The sequence below is a fragment of the Carya illinoinensis genome, chromosome 9, assembly GCF_018687715.1.
Source record: "Carya illinoinensis cultivar Pawnee chromosome 9, C.illinoinensisPawnee_v1, whole genome shotgun sequence".
In the NCBI taxonomy this organism is placed as follows: domain Eukaryota; kingdom Viridiplantae; phylum Streptophyta; class Magnoliopsida; order Fagales; family Juglandaceae; genus Carya; species Carya illinoinensis.
This window is the reverse complement of record NC_056760.1, coordinates 35,860,063-35,874,969: the sequence shown is the minus strand read 5'-3', so window position 1 is coordinate 35,874,969 and position 14,907 is coordinate 35,860,063. Positions and strand designations below refer to the sequence as shown.

The following is a 14,907-nucleotide window of genomic DNA, read 5'->3' as shown; positions in this document are numbered from 1 at the left end:
CAACCTAATGTCTAAAATCTTTTTAGACCCAAATTATAATATAATTAAAATTTATACATTTAAAAAAATATAAACTTATTAGAGTTGTATTTTGGATTAACTTGAATTCAACGAAAAAGTTTTTAACAAATTTTATATATCTATATTCAACCCCGCCCTGCGCGCCCCCGCTTAACCCAATGTCTAAAATCTTTTTAGACCCAAATTATAATATAATTAAAATTATAAATTAAAATGTTAATTATAATATAATTAAAATTTGTTAATTATAATATAATTAAAATTTTATATATCTATATATATATATATATATATATCTATATATCTATATTTGTTTTCATCACTTTATTTTCACGGTTGCACAAGTTCACACACAACCCCCATAGACTCCACGCACGCTTATATCTCTTTCGTCCCTAGGGTTTTAATTTTTTGCTTCCTACATACACTACGGAAGAAACCTCAAGCCGGCGCAATAGACCTCTACACGGAAGAAACCTTTTACACTATGGGGCAGGATAATAGCTATATAATATATTAGATTATATAATAGTATTAATATTAGACTATTAGTATAGCTATATCTTATTGTATTAGAATATATGTGATTAGAATATTAATATTAGTATATATGTGATTATTTAGTATAGTGATTTATATTCTAATTTATAAATAGATTTAAAGTATAGTACCAATAATAATATAGTATTACACTGTTAGTGTCATTATAAATATTAGTATTTATTATAGACTATAATGACTAGAATAATTATATATTAGTATTTGTTAATTGTTAATTGTTAAAATAAACTTGAATCCGGTTTTGAGACCCTGTTATCCATAACCGGATCCTCTTTTTTTTTTTTTAATCCCAGTTATAATTTTTTTTAAAAATTTTAAAGTCTTTAAAAAAAAAAACCGAGATTAAATCCTGTTATCCATACCACACTTGCGAAGACAACCAAAAGTACTAGTCTTCAGTTTCATTGCAAAGACGTAACACAATAAATCAACACATATAGTACTCATCGTGATCTTTTGGTGCAATGCTTAAAAGAAAAAGGTGCACAATTTAAAGGGGACATGCATATGCATTTATTCTATTGGCTACCGTACCTTGGCCATGCATTCAAATTGATCAGATTGAAAAATTGAAAGAAGGTGCAACTCGCAAGTGAGATTGATTAGGCAAGCACATACGTACGTACGTTTATAATTTAAAATTGTTTTTAAATTTATACATTTAAAAACATATAAACTTATTAGAGTTATATTTTGAATTAACTTGAATTCAACTTCAAGTTTTTAACAAATTTTATATAAACTAATATATTCAACCCGCCCCGCGCGCCCCCCGCTCAACCGAATTTCTAAAACTTTTTTCGACCAAAATTATAAATTAAAATTTATACATTTAAAAAATTATAAATTTATTAGAGTTATATTTTGAATTAACTTGAATTCAACTTCAAGTTTTTAACAAATTTTATATAAATGACTATATTCAACCCCGCCCCGCGCTCAACCCAATATCTTATAATTTTTTAGACCCAAATTATAATATAATTTAAATTATAAATTAAAATTTATACATTTAAAAAAATATAAACTTATTAGAGTTGTATTTTGAATTAACTTGAATTCAACTTCAAGTTTTTAACAAATTTTATATAAACGACTATATTCAATTCCGCCCCGCGCGCTCTGCGCTCAACCCAATGTCTTATAATTTTTTAGACCCAAATTATAATATAATTAAAATTATAAATTAAAATTTATACATTTAAAAATATATAAACTTATTAGAGTTATATTTTGAATTAACTTGAATTCAACTTCAAGTTTTTAACAAATTTTATACAAACTAATATATTCAACCCGCCCCACGCGCCCCCCGTTCAACCTAATGTCTAAAACTTTTTTCGACCCAAATTATAAATTAAAATGTATACATTTAAAAAAATATAAACTTATTAGAGTTGTATTTTGAATTAACTTGAATTCAACTTCAAGTTTTTAACAAATTTTATATAAACGACTATATTCAATCCCGTCCCGCGCTCTACCCAATGTCTTATAATTTTTTAGACCCAAATTATAGTATAATTAAAATTTATACATTTAAAAAAATATAAACTTATTAGACTTGTATTTTGAATTAACTTGAATTCAACTTCAAGTTTTTAACAAATTCTATATAAACTAATATATTCAACCCGCCCCGCGCGCCCCCTGCTCAACCCGATGTCTTATAATTTTTTAGACCCAAATTATAATATAATTTAAATTACAAATTAAAATTTATACATTTAAAAAAATATAAACTTATTAGAGTTGTATTTTGAATTAACTTGAATTCAACTTCAAGTTTTTAACAAATTTTATATAAACTAATATATTCAACCCCGCCCGACGCGCCACCCGCTCAACCTAATGTCTAAAACTTTTTTAGACCTAAATTATAATATAATTTAAATTATAAATTAAAATTTATACATTTAAAAAATTATAAATTTATTAGAGTTATATTTTGATAAAACCTTGGGTTTGATAATATAAACTTATTAGAGATGTATTTTCAATATAAACTTATTAATGTAGTTTATGATAAAACCTTGGGTTTGATAATAAAAACTTTAAAAATCTTTTTATACTTGAGATAATCTTTAAATAAGTTAGATTATTATTTTTGAGTTTGAATTGAGGTCCAAAATTCAAGATATTAGAACCTATCTATTTATTTGTTTTCATCACTTTATTTTCACGGTTGCACAAGTTCACACACAACCCCATAGACTCCTTGCACGCTTATATCACTTCCGTCCCTAGGGTTTTATTTTTTGGTTCCTACATATACACTACGGAAGAAACCTCAAGCCGGCGCAAGATCATTCTACACACAAGTCCCCACGGTTGCACAAGTTTGAGTTGCAGAACAACCCTTCCTCCTTCCACAGCCACGCAAAACCATAGCACGCAACCCTTCCTCCGTCGCGCAGCATCAGTCCGAACGGAAAAGAGCACCACCGTTTGTCCCCTGTTTTTCCATACCCGAAACAGAGCATTTTTGCCAAGCACGGTAAGCTTCATCAAATCTCATATTACTTCTTTATGCTTTTGGGTTGAGGTTTCTACTATAAACGACATCACATAATCAGCCTTAATCTATGGGATTACATCTGCCATTACGTGATCTCAGTATATTATAACTATAAACTTGTACAGCTTGCATTTATATGTTTCTTTTCTTGTAAAAGTTTCCTTTTATAGCTCTGTTTCTATAACTATAAATTGTATTCGAATACTCAATAAAATTGTGCGTGATTCATACACAATACTCGTGTTTAATATTCTCTATATCTACCACTCTTCAAATTTCATATTACTTGTTTATGCTGTACGTAAACGAAAAGTATGCATATTATTACTAGTTCTTTTAGTTTAGTAAATAATAACTCTGTGTGTGTGTGTGTGTGTGTATATATATATATATAAATTAGTTGTGTGTATATATATAAATTAGTTATATATATATATATATATAACTCTGTGTGTGTGTGTATATTAGTTGGGACGAGTAGGAACCGAACTATATTAGTTGGGATGATCTAAAGGCTGATGAGGATAAGGTGGCCACAGGATTGGCTGCCGGAGATGATAAATATTACTTAAGGCAGATTATTAAGGTAGACAAGAATGGTAGGGGAGATTCTTTGACGGTTAAGGGAGCGGTTGAGTGGAAGCAATATTCAGGATGTTAATCGTGACAACCATGTTTTTGATTGGATGGAAGCTAATATTCAGGATGTGCAATACCCCATTTACGGAGAGAGAAATTAAACAGTAAAAGAGTCTAGTTTAATGGAACACCTCAAGTAATAACAAAAGTTTCTTGGAGATGCATTAGGGTGGATTTTTGTGAAGATTTTTGGGTGTTTGAATTTTTAGTAGTCTAATTACTTGTAAGGGATAACCTAGAAACAGAGGAAAACTATGGGAAAAATCAAAGAATGATCAATACAAAAATACTATGGGCAGAAACGATCAATAAAAATAATAATGAAAAAAAATAAAAAGAATAATGGTTGATTCTTTTTTTTAAAAAACAATAATGAAAAAAAATCAAAGGATGATAATGGTTCTTTTTTAAAAAAAATAATTACTTGATATATGACACTGTGTTATCTCCATTTGTTATTTAATACATAATAAAGAAAACTAATATATGCTTAGAGAGAAAAAAAAAACGCAAGAAAAAAAATAGTACAACTATTGAGCTACTTGAATTTATCGGTCAGATGGTATTTTTAACTAACATTATTACATAGTATTAAAAAAATCAAAGGATAATCTTCCTTTTTTTTTTTTTTTGGAGAATTTATGTTTGATTCTCCTAAATTTAGAAACCTTAGTAAGGAAATGATTGGCATATATTGATGCAAATATATATATACACACGTTCTTCAATGTATAGTTTTCTTTGGGGAGAATAGAATATATATATTTTATGCTTCTGATTATATGCAAATTTAAGCTTTATTTTGATTTACTCATACAATTCAATTATTTTCCATACTATGTTTTAAGTTATTGATGATCTTGCATTCTCATAGGTTTTTGTAACTATATTTAAAATATAGTTAAGCTATGGACAAAAATTGGATGAAAAAACCTCGACATACAAAAGAGTATCTCGATGGTGTCAATGAGTTTTTGAAGTTTGCATGCGAGAATTGTGACACAAATTCGTCGATTTGTTGCCCATGTAGAAAATGTGGATTACGTAAAATGTTTATCCCCAACATGGTATATGATCATTTGATTAGTTATGGAATTTCTCAAGGTTACACCATTTGGCATGCTCATGGGGAAAGAATAGGGGGGGCATCTTACCATGCTAATGATGCCCAAAATAATAATGAGCAAATAAATGAAGACTCTAGTGGGATGACAACCATGTTACATGATGTTTTCCCCATGTTTGATCCTGAAATGGTGGAGGGTGGGCCTGAAATAGGTGTGGAAGATGGAGAGGCTGGAGTGCAAAATGAGAATCGACAAGGTTCTAGTGAAAGAGTTAATAAATTTTACAATATGTTGAAAGATGCTGATGAGCCATTATATGAAGGGTGCACAAAACATACTAAGTTTAGTGCTATCGTACGTCTCTGGAATATGAAGTGTTTGGGTGGATTGAGTAATAGCATATTCACAGAACTGCTTGAATTTGTGAATGAGTTGCTCCCACCAGGAGCATCATTGCCTAAAAATGCATATGAGGCGAAGAAGTATATGAATGAGTTAGGACTTGGATACGAGAAGATATTAGTATGTCCCAATGGTTGTATGTTATTTTGGAAGGACAATGAGAATTTGGAAACATGCGTGGTATGCGGAGCATCAAAGTGGAAGCAAAAAGAGTCTATGAATGATATGTCTAAAAAAGGTAAAAGAAGTCCAGCGAAAATATTAAGGTGGTTTCCATTAAAAACAAGGTTGCAAAGGCTTTTTATGTCATCGAAGACTTCTTCACAAATGAAATGGCATGCTGTGGGCCGTACAAATGATGGGGTATTAAGGCATCCAGCAGATGGCATGGCCTGGAAGACGTTTGATACACAACATGATGATTTTGCCTCTGACCCCCGCAATGTTAGGCTTGGTTTATCTGCAGATGGCTTTAATCCTTTTGGGAACATGAGCATTTCTTATAGTACTTGGCCGGTTATGTTGGTACCTTACAATTTACCTCCTTGGATGTGCATGAAACGATCAAGTTTCATGCTATCGTTGATTATACCGGGACCATCATCACCTTCAATGAATATAGATGTATACTTAGAGCCTCTAATATCAGAATTAAAGGAATTATGGGAGGTTGGAGCACCAACCTATGATATTTGCTCTAGAGAGATCTTTACAATGCGCGTAGCTTTAATGTGGACGATAAATGATTTTCCTGCGTATGGTGATTTGTCTGGGTGGAGTACGAAAGGTCGTTTAGCATGTCCTATTTGTATGGGTAACACACGATCTAGATGGCTGAAACATGGAAAAAAGTTTTCCTATATGGGGCATAGACGATTCTTGCCAAGTAATCATAGGTGGAGAATGATGGCAAAAACATTTGATGGTACACGAGAAATTGATCCTTCACCTACTATGCCAACACCTGATGAAATCTTGGAACAATTAGATGATTTAAATTGTAATGATAGAACAGATCGTAAAAGAAAACGAGTTGTGGGGTTGACTAGTGTTAAGGAACACTCATGGAAGAAATGTAGTATTTTCTTTAGTTTACCATACTGGAAAGATAATTTATTGCGTCATAATCTTGATGTGATGCACATTGAAAAAAATGTGGTGGATAATATTGTTGGCACACTATTAAATATTGATACAAAATCAAAAGATGGCATAAAAGCACGCCTTGACTTACAAGAGATGGGTTTGAGACCACAACTTCATCCGATTATAACAGATGCAAACAAGACATATTTGCCTCCTGCTATTTTCACAATGAGTAACAAAGAAAAAGAAGACTTGTTAAAGGTTATACAAAATGTAAAAGTACCAGATGGTTATTCTTCAAATGTTTCACGTTGTGTCAAGCTTCAACACCGTACTATAGTGGGCATGAAGAGTCATGATTGCCATATACTGATGCAACAGCTCCTGCCAATTGCATTACGTGGATCATTACCTAAGAAGGTAATAGAACCATTAATCGAGCTATCTGGATTCTTCAGGGGAGTTTGTTCCAAAATGTTGCGGCTTGAAGATTTGGACCGATTGGAATCTAGAATACCTTACATATTGTGCCAATTAGAAATGATATTTCCGCCATCATTTTTCACGGTTATGGTTCACTTGACTATACATTTAGTTGCAGAATGTAAGCTTGGAGGACCCGTTCATTATCGATGGATGTATCCCGTTGAAAGGTATGCTTTAGTTATTGTACTAAAAGTCATGTGCGTCCATTAAAGTAAGAACATATTTTTTTAAAAATAATAAAAGTCATCTAATGATTTATGTGGTAGGTACCTTCACCGACTTAAGTTTCATGTGCGTAACAAAGCTGCGTCAGAAGGTTCCATTGCTGAAGGATATTTGCTGGAGGAATTATTGACATTTTGTTCTCGTTATTTAGAATCCGCTCTAACGGTTTTCAATAGACCATCTAGAAACCCGGATGATTCTAAAGGGAAAGTTGTTGACGTTCACCTCGATTTTATGTCGTGGACCCAAGCACATCGCTATATTCTCTTCAACTCTGACGATTTCACTCCATTCCGCATGTGAGTTGCAATGCTTGATACCTATGAATTAAATTATATTTAATTTATATTTGTGAAATTGTAACAGACATTTCCTATATGAAACATATAATAGGATGCACTTGGAAATAATGAGGCATACAGTTGATGGGAATCATTTATCGAATGATGAACTACAGAAGAGGCACGAAAACCAATTTTGTAATTGGTTCCAAGACTATGTATGGATTAGACACCATTCAATATTGTATCACAATATTAATTTATTATGCCTCTGTAGCTAGTTTTTATCATTTTAATCAATGCTAATAATCCAACCTTTCAGGTAATGAAAATGGATGACAATGGAAGAAGCAAATTGGGCCATAAAGTCGTAATGCATTCTAAAGGACCCATGCGAGTTGCCAAAGAATTTAAACGAATTGTCATCAATGGCACAAAATATCGCACTAGGAATCACGAAAATGGGAAGAAAACTCAAAATTGTGGTGTTAGTGTGTGTACTGATCAAGATGGCCCTGCTTGGTATGGCCAATTAACACGCATAATTGAGGTTATGTATTATGATAGGTCCCGATATGTGTTATTCAAATGTGATTGGGCAGACGTTACTCAGGGTAGAGGTTTCAAGGAGGACGAGTTTGGCTTTACTATTGTAAATTTTTCTCATCTAATACACACTGGTAGTCGGATAACTGATGATCCGTTTGTTTTATCTTTTCAAGTATCTCAAGTATTTTATGTGGCAGATGAAAGATGCCCAAATTGGGTCGTCGTCGTTAAGACAAAACCAAGAGACGTGTATGACACTGGTGAAGAGGAAGTGACTGACGATGATGAGGATGAATATTTCGTCAATGAATATTGTGTTAACACTTCCAACAATGAAGCTATTGAACTTGGTATTGACGATGTTGTGTGGACGCGAAGTGACATAGATGGAATGACAATCGAAACTCGCTAATAGTGTTGAGGTTTCGTTTATATTTTTATAGGCTTGTTTACATCAATTTTCTTTTATATAGGCCTGTTTAGTGGTACTGTTTTTGCTATATCATTTTGTTGGTACTTGGGTTTTTTAATTTTGTTCTATATTTTTGTAAAATCCAAGAACTTTGATTGTTACTACGGTATTCCTCCGCCACAAGTGAGGGTTTATTAATAAATTCGGGCGGGGGTCACTAATGGACATGTGACTACCCTCTCTTTAATTTTTTTGTTAGGAATATGATATCTCTTATCACATAAATCTATCTCATTTCATGCTCAAAATATTACATATTATTATTTTGAGCATGAAATCTATGATATCATATTAGGAATATGATATCTCTTATCACATAAATCTATCTCATTTCATGCTCAAAATATTATTATTTCTATTGATTTTCATATATGCAATTTTTTTTATTATTATTTTTTTTTGTGTATAGGTACAATGGGTCCAAAAAAGAAGGCAAAGACTACCATACCACACTTGCGAAGACAATCTACAAGACTACAAGCTGTTCATAGTGAGACACAATCTGATAGGGCGGCCCATTCATTACCCTCTGTCGATGGGCCACCTCTTTCCGTTAATAGGATGGTAGAGTCATCACCTTCTATAGATTGTCCTTCACAACCATCATTATCTTCACAGCAAGAGACCCAACCTTCTCCATCTAACCAAATGGGAGGACAACTATCCACACATATGGAGATGAGCAGAGAGACCGAGCCATGCACATCTTTACCAATAGCACCTAGTTCAGAAGCAGAAAATGTTGACTCGTGTTCCGACATTAGAGATCGCTTTGTCGTCGTCGTAGGTATGTCTCTGTTTTTCTTACTTATTATTTATTTAACTATGAATGAAGATTTACAAAATACTAACAATGTAACTAAATCCATTTTTGCAGACAGTAATGGCGATCGAGTAAAGAGACCATTGCACTCGATTCCTGACATTTGGCATCTTCCAGAAGGGGAGCGCATTGAAATAGAGCTCAATCTTCTTGGTCAACCTATAAAAAAGCAAGACTCAAAGGTGGTAAGGTTTGGTGGTCTGATAGCAAGAAGTAATAAGTTGGTTCCAATAATTTACAAAGATTGGAGATCAGTGCCTAATATCGTGAAGGAGGAAGCGTGGGGTCTTATAAATGTATGGTTTTTTATAACATCATATTAAAACATTATTAATAATTAATAGGTATATTTTGAAATTTGTTTTTAGAAAGCTACTGACACACTTTTGTAAATTTATTTTGACTATAGGGCAAGTTTAAAGTTCCTGATGACAAATTGGATGTATTCAAAAAATGGATACTAAAGGACTTGGGGAAGAAATGGAAAGACTACAAGCATGAGTTGAAGAAAAAGTTACTTAATGAAAAAGACACATCTGCAGCACAAGTTGTGGCAAGGGCAAGTCCCGATATAGTGGACTTAGAGCAACTGGCAGAGTTGGCCAATCTTTGGTTTGATCCAGAATATATGGTAACAGTGCGCACATTTTTGTTATATATTTATAAAGTCAACCAGCTAGTTATTTTCATAATTCTCATAATCTTTGTGATGTTGTAGTCAAAATGTAATAAAAACAAGGAGTGTCGTAAGAAGCAGTTGATTGTTCACAGCGGAGGATCGAAAAGTTTAGCAAGATATGCCCATGATGTGGTATTTATTTAATTAATATTTATTTATTGTTGAATATTTGTTAGTTCTTTGTTTTCGATATATGTGTTTAATCTAAAAGATTGGAAGCAGAAAAAATCAACTGGGGCATTGCCAAGTCGAGCCCAATTGTTTGTCAAGACCCATAAGAAAAAGGATGGCACACACTACAATGATAAAACGAGAAAGAAAGTGGTATGTTTATTTTTAAATTTATTACTTTTTAATTTTAATGGATTTATAAGATGGAGAATAATGTGTTTTTTCAATTGTCTATTACAGGTTGAGATGGAGGAACTTTTAACACAAGACACAAATCCTATAGAAATGGGATCTGGAGGAACCATGACTTGGAAATCAGATGATGTTTATTCGAAAGTTATGGGCCTAGAACGGCCTGGACGTGTGCGCGGTTTGGGGTTTGGGCCAACCCCTACAAGGCAAACTTCTCAACATTCACTACCAACTTCAAACCAAGAAGATGGTATATCGAAAGAAGAGTTTGATAAAATGCGGAACGAATTAACTGAATTGCGGAACTTAGTAAACACATTCATGCATGCACAGGTGAGCACCCCACATATGTTTAGTTGATATCAGTTAACCCTATTTTGGAATTTTTGGACTCTAATTTGAATTTATATTAAGGCTTCAAGACAAAATCAAAATGAGAATGAAGAGGAAGAGAAAGATGAAGAAGAGGAAAATGCTGAAGAGGAGGAAGATCAAGAGGAAGATGAAGAACAGGAAGAGGAAGATGAAGACAATGATTGAGGGTCAGGATTACAAGTTAGACTATACTTGAGACTATATTTATGGTATTTGTCATATATCGACGTTTGCTCTGTTTAATGGTATTTGCAACTTTCCTTAATTAAGACTAAATTTATGGTTATGCCATATATCGACGTTTGCTCTGTTTTGCTAAGTTGGAATTAGGATGGATTATAAAAGGATAACTGCTAGATTATGCATATGTTTTACTACTCTTTTTGGAAGTTGTGAATCTTAGTATGATGTTTAACATATTTTGTCATAAAATTCGCAAACGCCACATTCTTTTTTAAAAAATTAGAATAAATAAGAGATCCATATTAAAAGATTACATTTTTAATAGTAGACTATTTTTTTCAAAAGGAATATTGTACGACACTTGCACAATTTTTAAAATGAACGCACGATACTTACATTACTGTATTATACATTATTTATTAAATATTAAATGAAAGAAATTAAACGGCATCACATTAAGATCTCGATGCGCGAACTCTCTTCTTTAATTCTATTTAATCTCTCTCCCTCCAGAACTGGAATGCGATATATGGCATTTACAGGTATAGGGCATCCTAGAAATTCAACTAAGATTTTGTGGGTATTTTCGTATCATTTAAATAAGTTTTTTTATTATTTTTATTATTTATTTTACTATCAATAAATTTATAATAGCCTTCATCGCTGACGCTATATATTATTACCGACGTCACAATAAATACTTCGGTGCATTTATCAATTACCGGCATTTCATTGATCAATTTTCAGCATTTGGTAAATGCCGCCAATGTTATATAATTATTACCTACATAACATTATAAACGCTGAAAGACTACTTATTTACCAGCGTAAAATTAATCAATGGCCGGCATTTGTTCAAACGAAATAAATGCCAAAACACTCAATACTTTATCGGCATAAACTTTATCAATTGTCGGCGTTTTGTGAAACGCCGCTGATGCTATATATTATTACCGGCGGTATATTAAAGACGCCGGCAAACACGGTTAATATAACGGCGTATAATTAATAAAATATTGGCGTTTGTATAAACGCCACCACAAATATATATTATTACTGGCGTAACAATCTAAATGCCGGGAAACTACTAGTTTCCCGGCGCATAATTGCTATCTTGGCAGCGTTGTTATAAATGCTGCTAAACCTATACATTATTACCGGCATAAAAATGTAAACGCCAGGAATCTCAATAATTTACCGACGGAAATATTAAGCGCCGGTAAAATTTTATATGTACCGGCGCATAAACAAACGCCACAGATATAAACGCCGCCAATTTTGCTTTTTTTGTAGTGAAATTTTCCTCCATCCGATCCTTCAGAATGGCCCCACCCTACCTCCATCCCACCAGCATGTGGCCATCATGTGCCGCTCTAGAGGCATGGCTTGAATGTCCCTCCGCTGTAGATCTACTCTTTTGATGTTGGTCTATCCAGATTATCACTTTTCCTAGCCCATGATCTTGTTAAAAGGGACTAAATATCTTTATAAAAAAGTATCTCAAAACAACAAATTACATTGCATCCACTTACACCATCTTTATCTAGCGGTAGTTTACTTTCAGAATATCTTTTAAGACAGTAATTTTTTTGTAAGACTTGAATTGTGATAAAAAAATTGATCTCAAAATTCATTTTTTTCTTTTATTATATAATTTTTATATTGTAATTATTGTGTTAGGGTATTTGTTAAAAAATCCCACCCCGTAACATATATCATAACGAAGTTTGCTTCCTTTTAAAAAAGAAAAAATTAGGATTCGATCATGATAACGTGAACCTTTATAGACAGACATAGTCGGCAGGTTGGTTTAGCACCAACAAATTCATGTCAATTCATGAGTGGATAATTCGTATGCCACGTGTCACTGGGTCCCCTAAGATGTAAAAAAGATTGGCAACGATAGTTGGCCACGGTTAGGCTCTTGTGAGATCCATTATCAACCACAAGCTAGAGGTCATTCCCGTTTGGCCGTCAGATATATAGTCATCTTTTTAGATCGTGCGGTCATCCAAACCCGAGCAATTTGGACTTTCCAAATCAGCTATCACCCAATCAGAGCAGCGAAAAAGGTCCAGAATGAACGGCACGGCAGAAAGTGTTCGTTCCGCATACTAGTGGACGAGACGCACGTCGCACACTTTGCCTTGCAGATCGTGGATGGGACCCAGTTCAGGCAGTTCTTCTACTTTAGTTGCGATTATTCGGCCAAACTCCAAAACATCGGCGATGCTGTCGAGGAATAATAGTCAATCCCTTCTTCGATTTCGTACGCCGCGTCCTCAAAGCGGCTCGGCTGTCACTCAAGGTGTAAATAAATAATAAGAAAATGATAAAGGTGGTAGTGGTGTGGCATAATTATTTTAAAATAAATAAATATGTAATTTATATAAAAAATTAATTTTTTAATAATAAATTTTATTTTTTTAAAATAATTATACGATATTTAAATATTCATGATTATATGTAACATTATTTTATTATTATTAGATTAATTAAGTTATTCTATTCATCATTTCTATATTATATATTTGCTAAAATAAAAAAATAATATATAATGTGTAGTGTAAAAATGATGAGTAGAAATTTTTAAATAATAATAAGAAAACTATGCGATGGAATTTTATAAAAAAATAAAATTTTAAATTCCTACACATTGCATATATTTTATAATAAAACATTGCAGATAAAGACATTTCTCAACAATAATATCAATTTAGAAAATTTTATATATAATAGTCTCATTTTATTTTTATTCTAGCGATATTGTCCATCAATTCTTAGAATTTATCTTTAAAAAAAGATAAAAGATGATTAAAAAATGATAAAATTATCATATTGTAAAATGATAGTACGGTAGTACGGTATATATGTACGACTATTCTATAGATTTTACCAGGTTAATAACATGAGACGGGTGTCATATTTAGAGAATGAGCATTGCTATACAGTAGCCCCACATCTAATATATCAGTATAAAATAATAGAGAATAAAATAATAAATTTATTTATTTTTATGATGTAAAAAAGTATGAGACTGCTATGTAGATTTATTCTTAGAGAATTATTAGTAAAAAGAACTTTCGCCTACCTGATGATCACCGTGTTACTGCATGCATGCATGCGCGCTTCTCCTGTAGCTCACGAGTTTTCATACTAGTCCTGATCTGTCTCAGGGAGTAGAGCACTACAGCCTACAACGATTCACGTCTGGCTAACGACCATCCCGATGCAACAAAAATTGCTAGACAACACCATACTGGAGGTATGCAGCTATCTCCTTTAATAGGGTGCAGCTATCTGAAAGTCTTTATATTATGCATACTAGAAGTTTGTATGTCTATTTTAATAGAGTAGTGCTATTTAAATATTTTTATATTATATATTATTTACGTGACATAATTTAATTGATAAAATTTAAATTTAAAAATTTATATTTTAAATCAAATTATATAATACAGATGATATATAATGTAAATGCTTTTAAATAAAATTATTCAATAACCAATCAAGTTGGTTGGCCTATTTCTTTATTTGGGTCGGACCGAACTATTTTTAAAAAATTTCTTTTTTAGATTTTAATTTTACTTTATAGCAATGTTGTATTTGATTTGGGAAAACTTTGTTAATGACTTACTAAAAGAGTAATTATTTACTAATTATTGTGGTTAGTTACTGATAGAGAAATTACTATAAAAGTGTAATTAATGATGTTTTAAGCATTTTTTTTAAATGATGAAAAATCACTTTCTGATATTAAAAATAATAGAATATCAATATATATGGAAGAATAATTATTAAATACTCTGAGTGTTAATGATACTACTCATAGTGTGAAAGTAATTTATTATTAAAAGTTAAAAATTAATGATACAACTCATTAGTTATGATAGAGAAATTATAGTCGCCGAGCATACAAATATCGTTCAATTATTTTAATAAAAATTATTAAAATAATTTATTATTAAAAATTAATTATTTTTCACAGAAATTTTATATTTATTTAATTCTTTTTTTTTTTTTTTAAAAAAAGAGCTGCAATTGCTCATTAGACATCTCTGTACAAATAAGACGACGCAACGCAAGCGTCAATTCACCTAAAAATAAAGAAAAAAGAAAAAAGAAAAAAAAAAAAAACAAAAACAAGACGATTAAATCGTCGTTTGCCGATGTTTTT

At 32.0% G+C, this 14,907-nt stretch overlaps 1 protein-coding gene across 1 annotated transcript; it reads left to right on the top strand.

The window, feature by feature from the left end:
* The first annotated feature begins 4,647 nt into the window (after positions 1–4,647).
* LOC122277047 lies at positions 4,648–8,247 on the top strand. The gene is made up of 4 exons (XM_043086928.1): positions 4,648–6,947; positions 7,047–7,304; positions 7,399–7,504; positions 7,609–8,247. The coding sequence occupies exons 1-4, from the start codon at positions 4,648–4,650 to the stop codon at positions 8,245–8,247; spliced, it is 3,303 nt and encodes a 1,100-aa protein (XP_042942862.1).
* Positions 8,248–14,907: the final 6,660 nt, after the last annotated feature.

Excerpts from the sequence above, each read along its gene's own strand:
- LOC122277047 (XM_043086928.1), top strand. The coding sequence starts at position 4,648 with ATGGACAAAAATTGGATGAAAAAACCTCGACATACAAAAGAGTATCTC. Across the intron at positions 6,948-7,046 it reads TGGATGTATCCCGTTGAAAG|GTACCTTCACCGACTTAAGT; the intron begins GTATGCTTTAGT and ends TTTATGTGGTAG. Across the intron at positions 7,505-7,608 it reads GTAATTGGTTCCAAGACTAT|GTAATGAAAATGGATGACAA; the intron begins GTATGGATTAGA and ends CCAACCTTTCAG.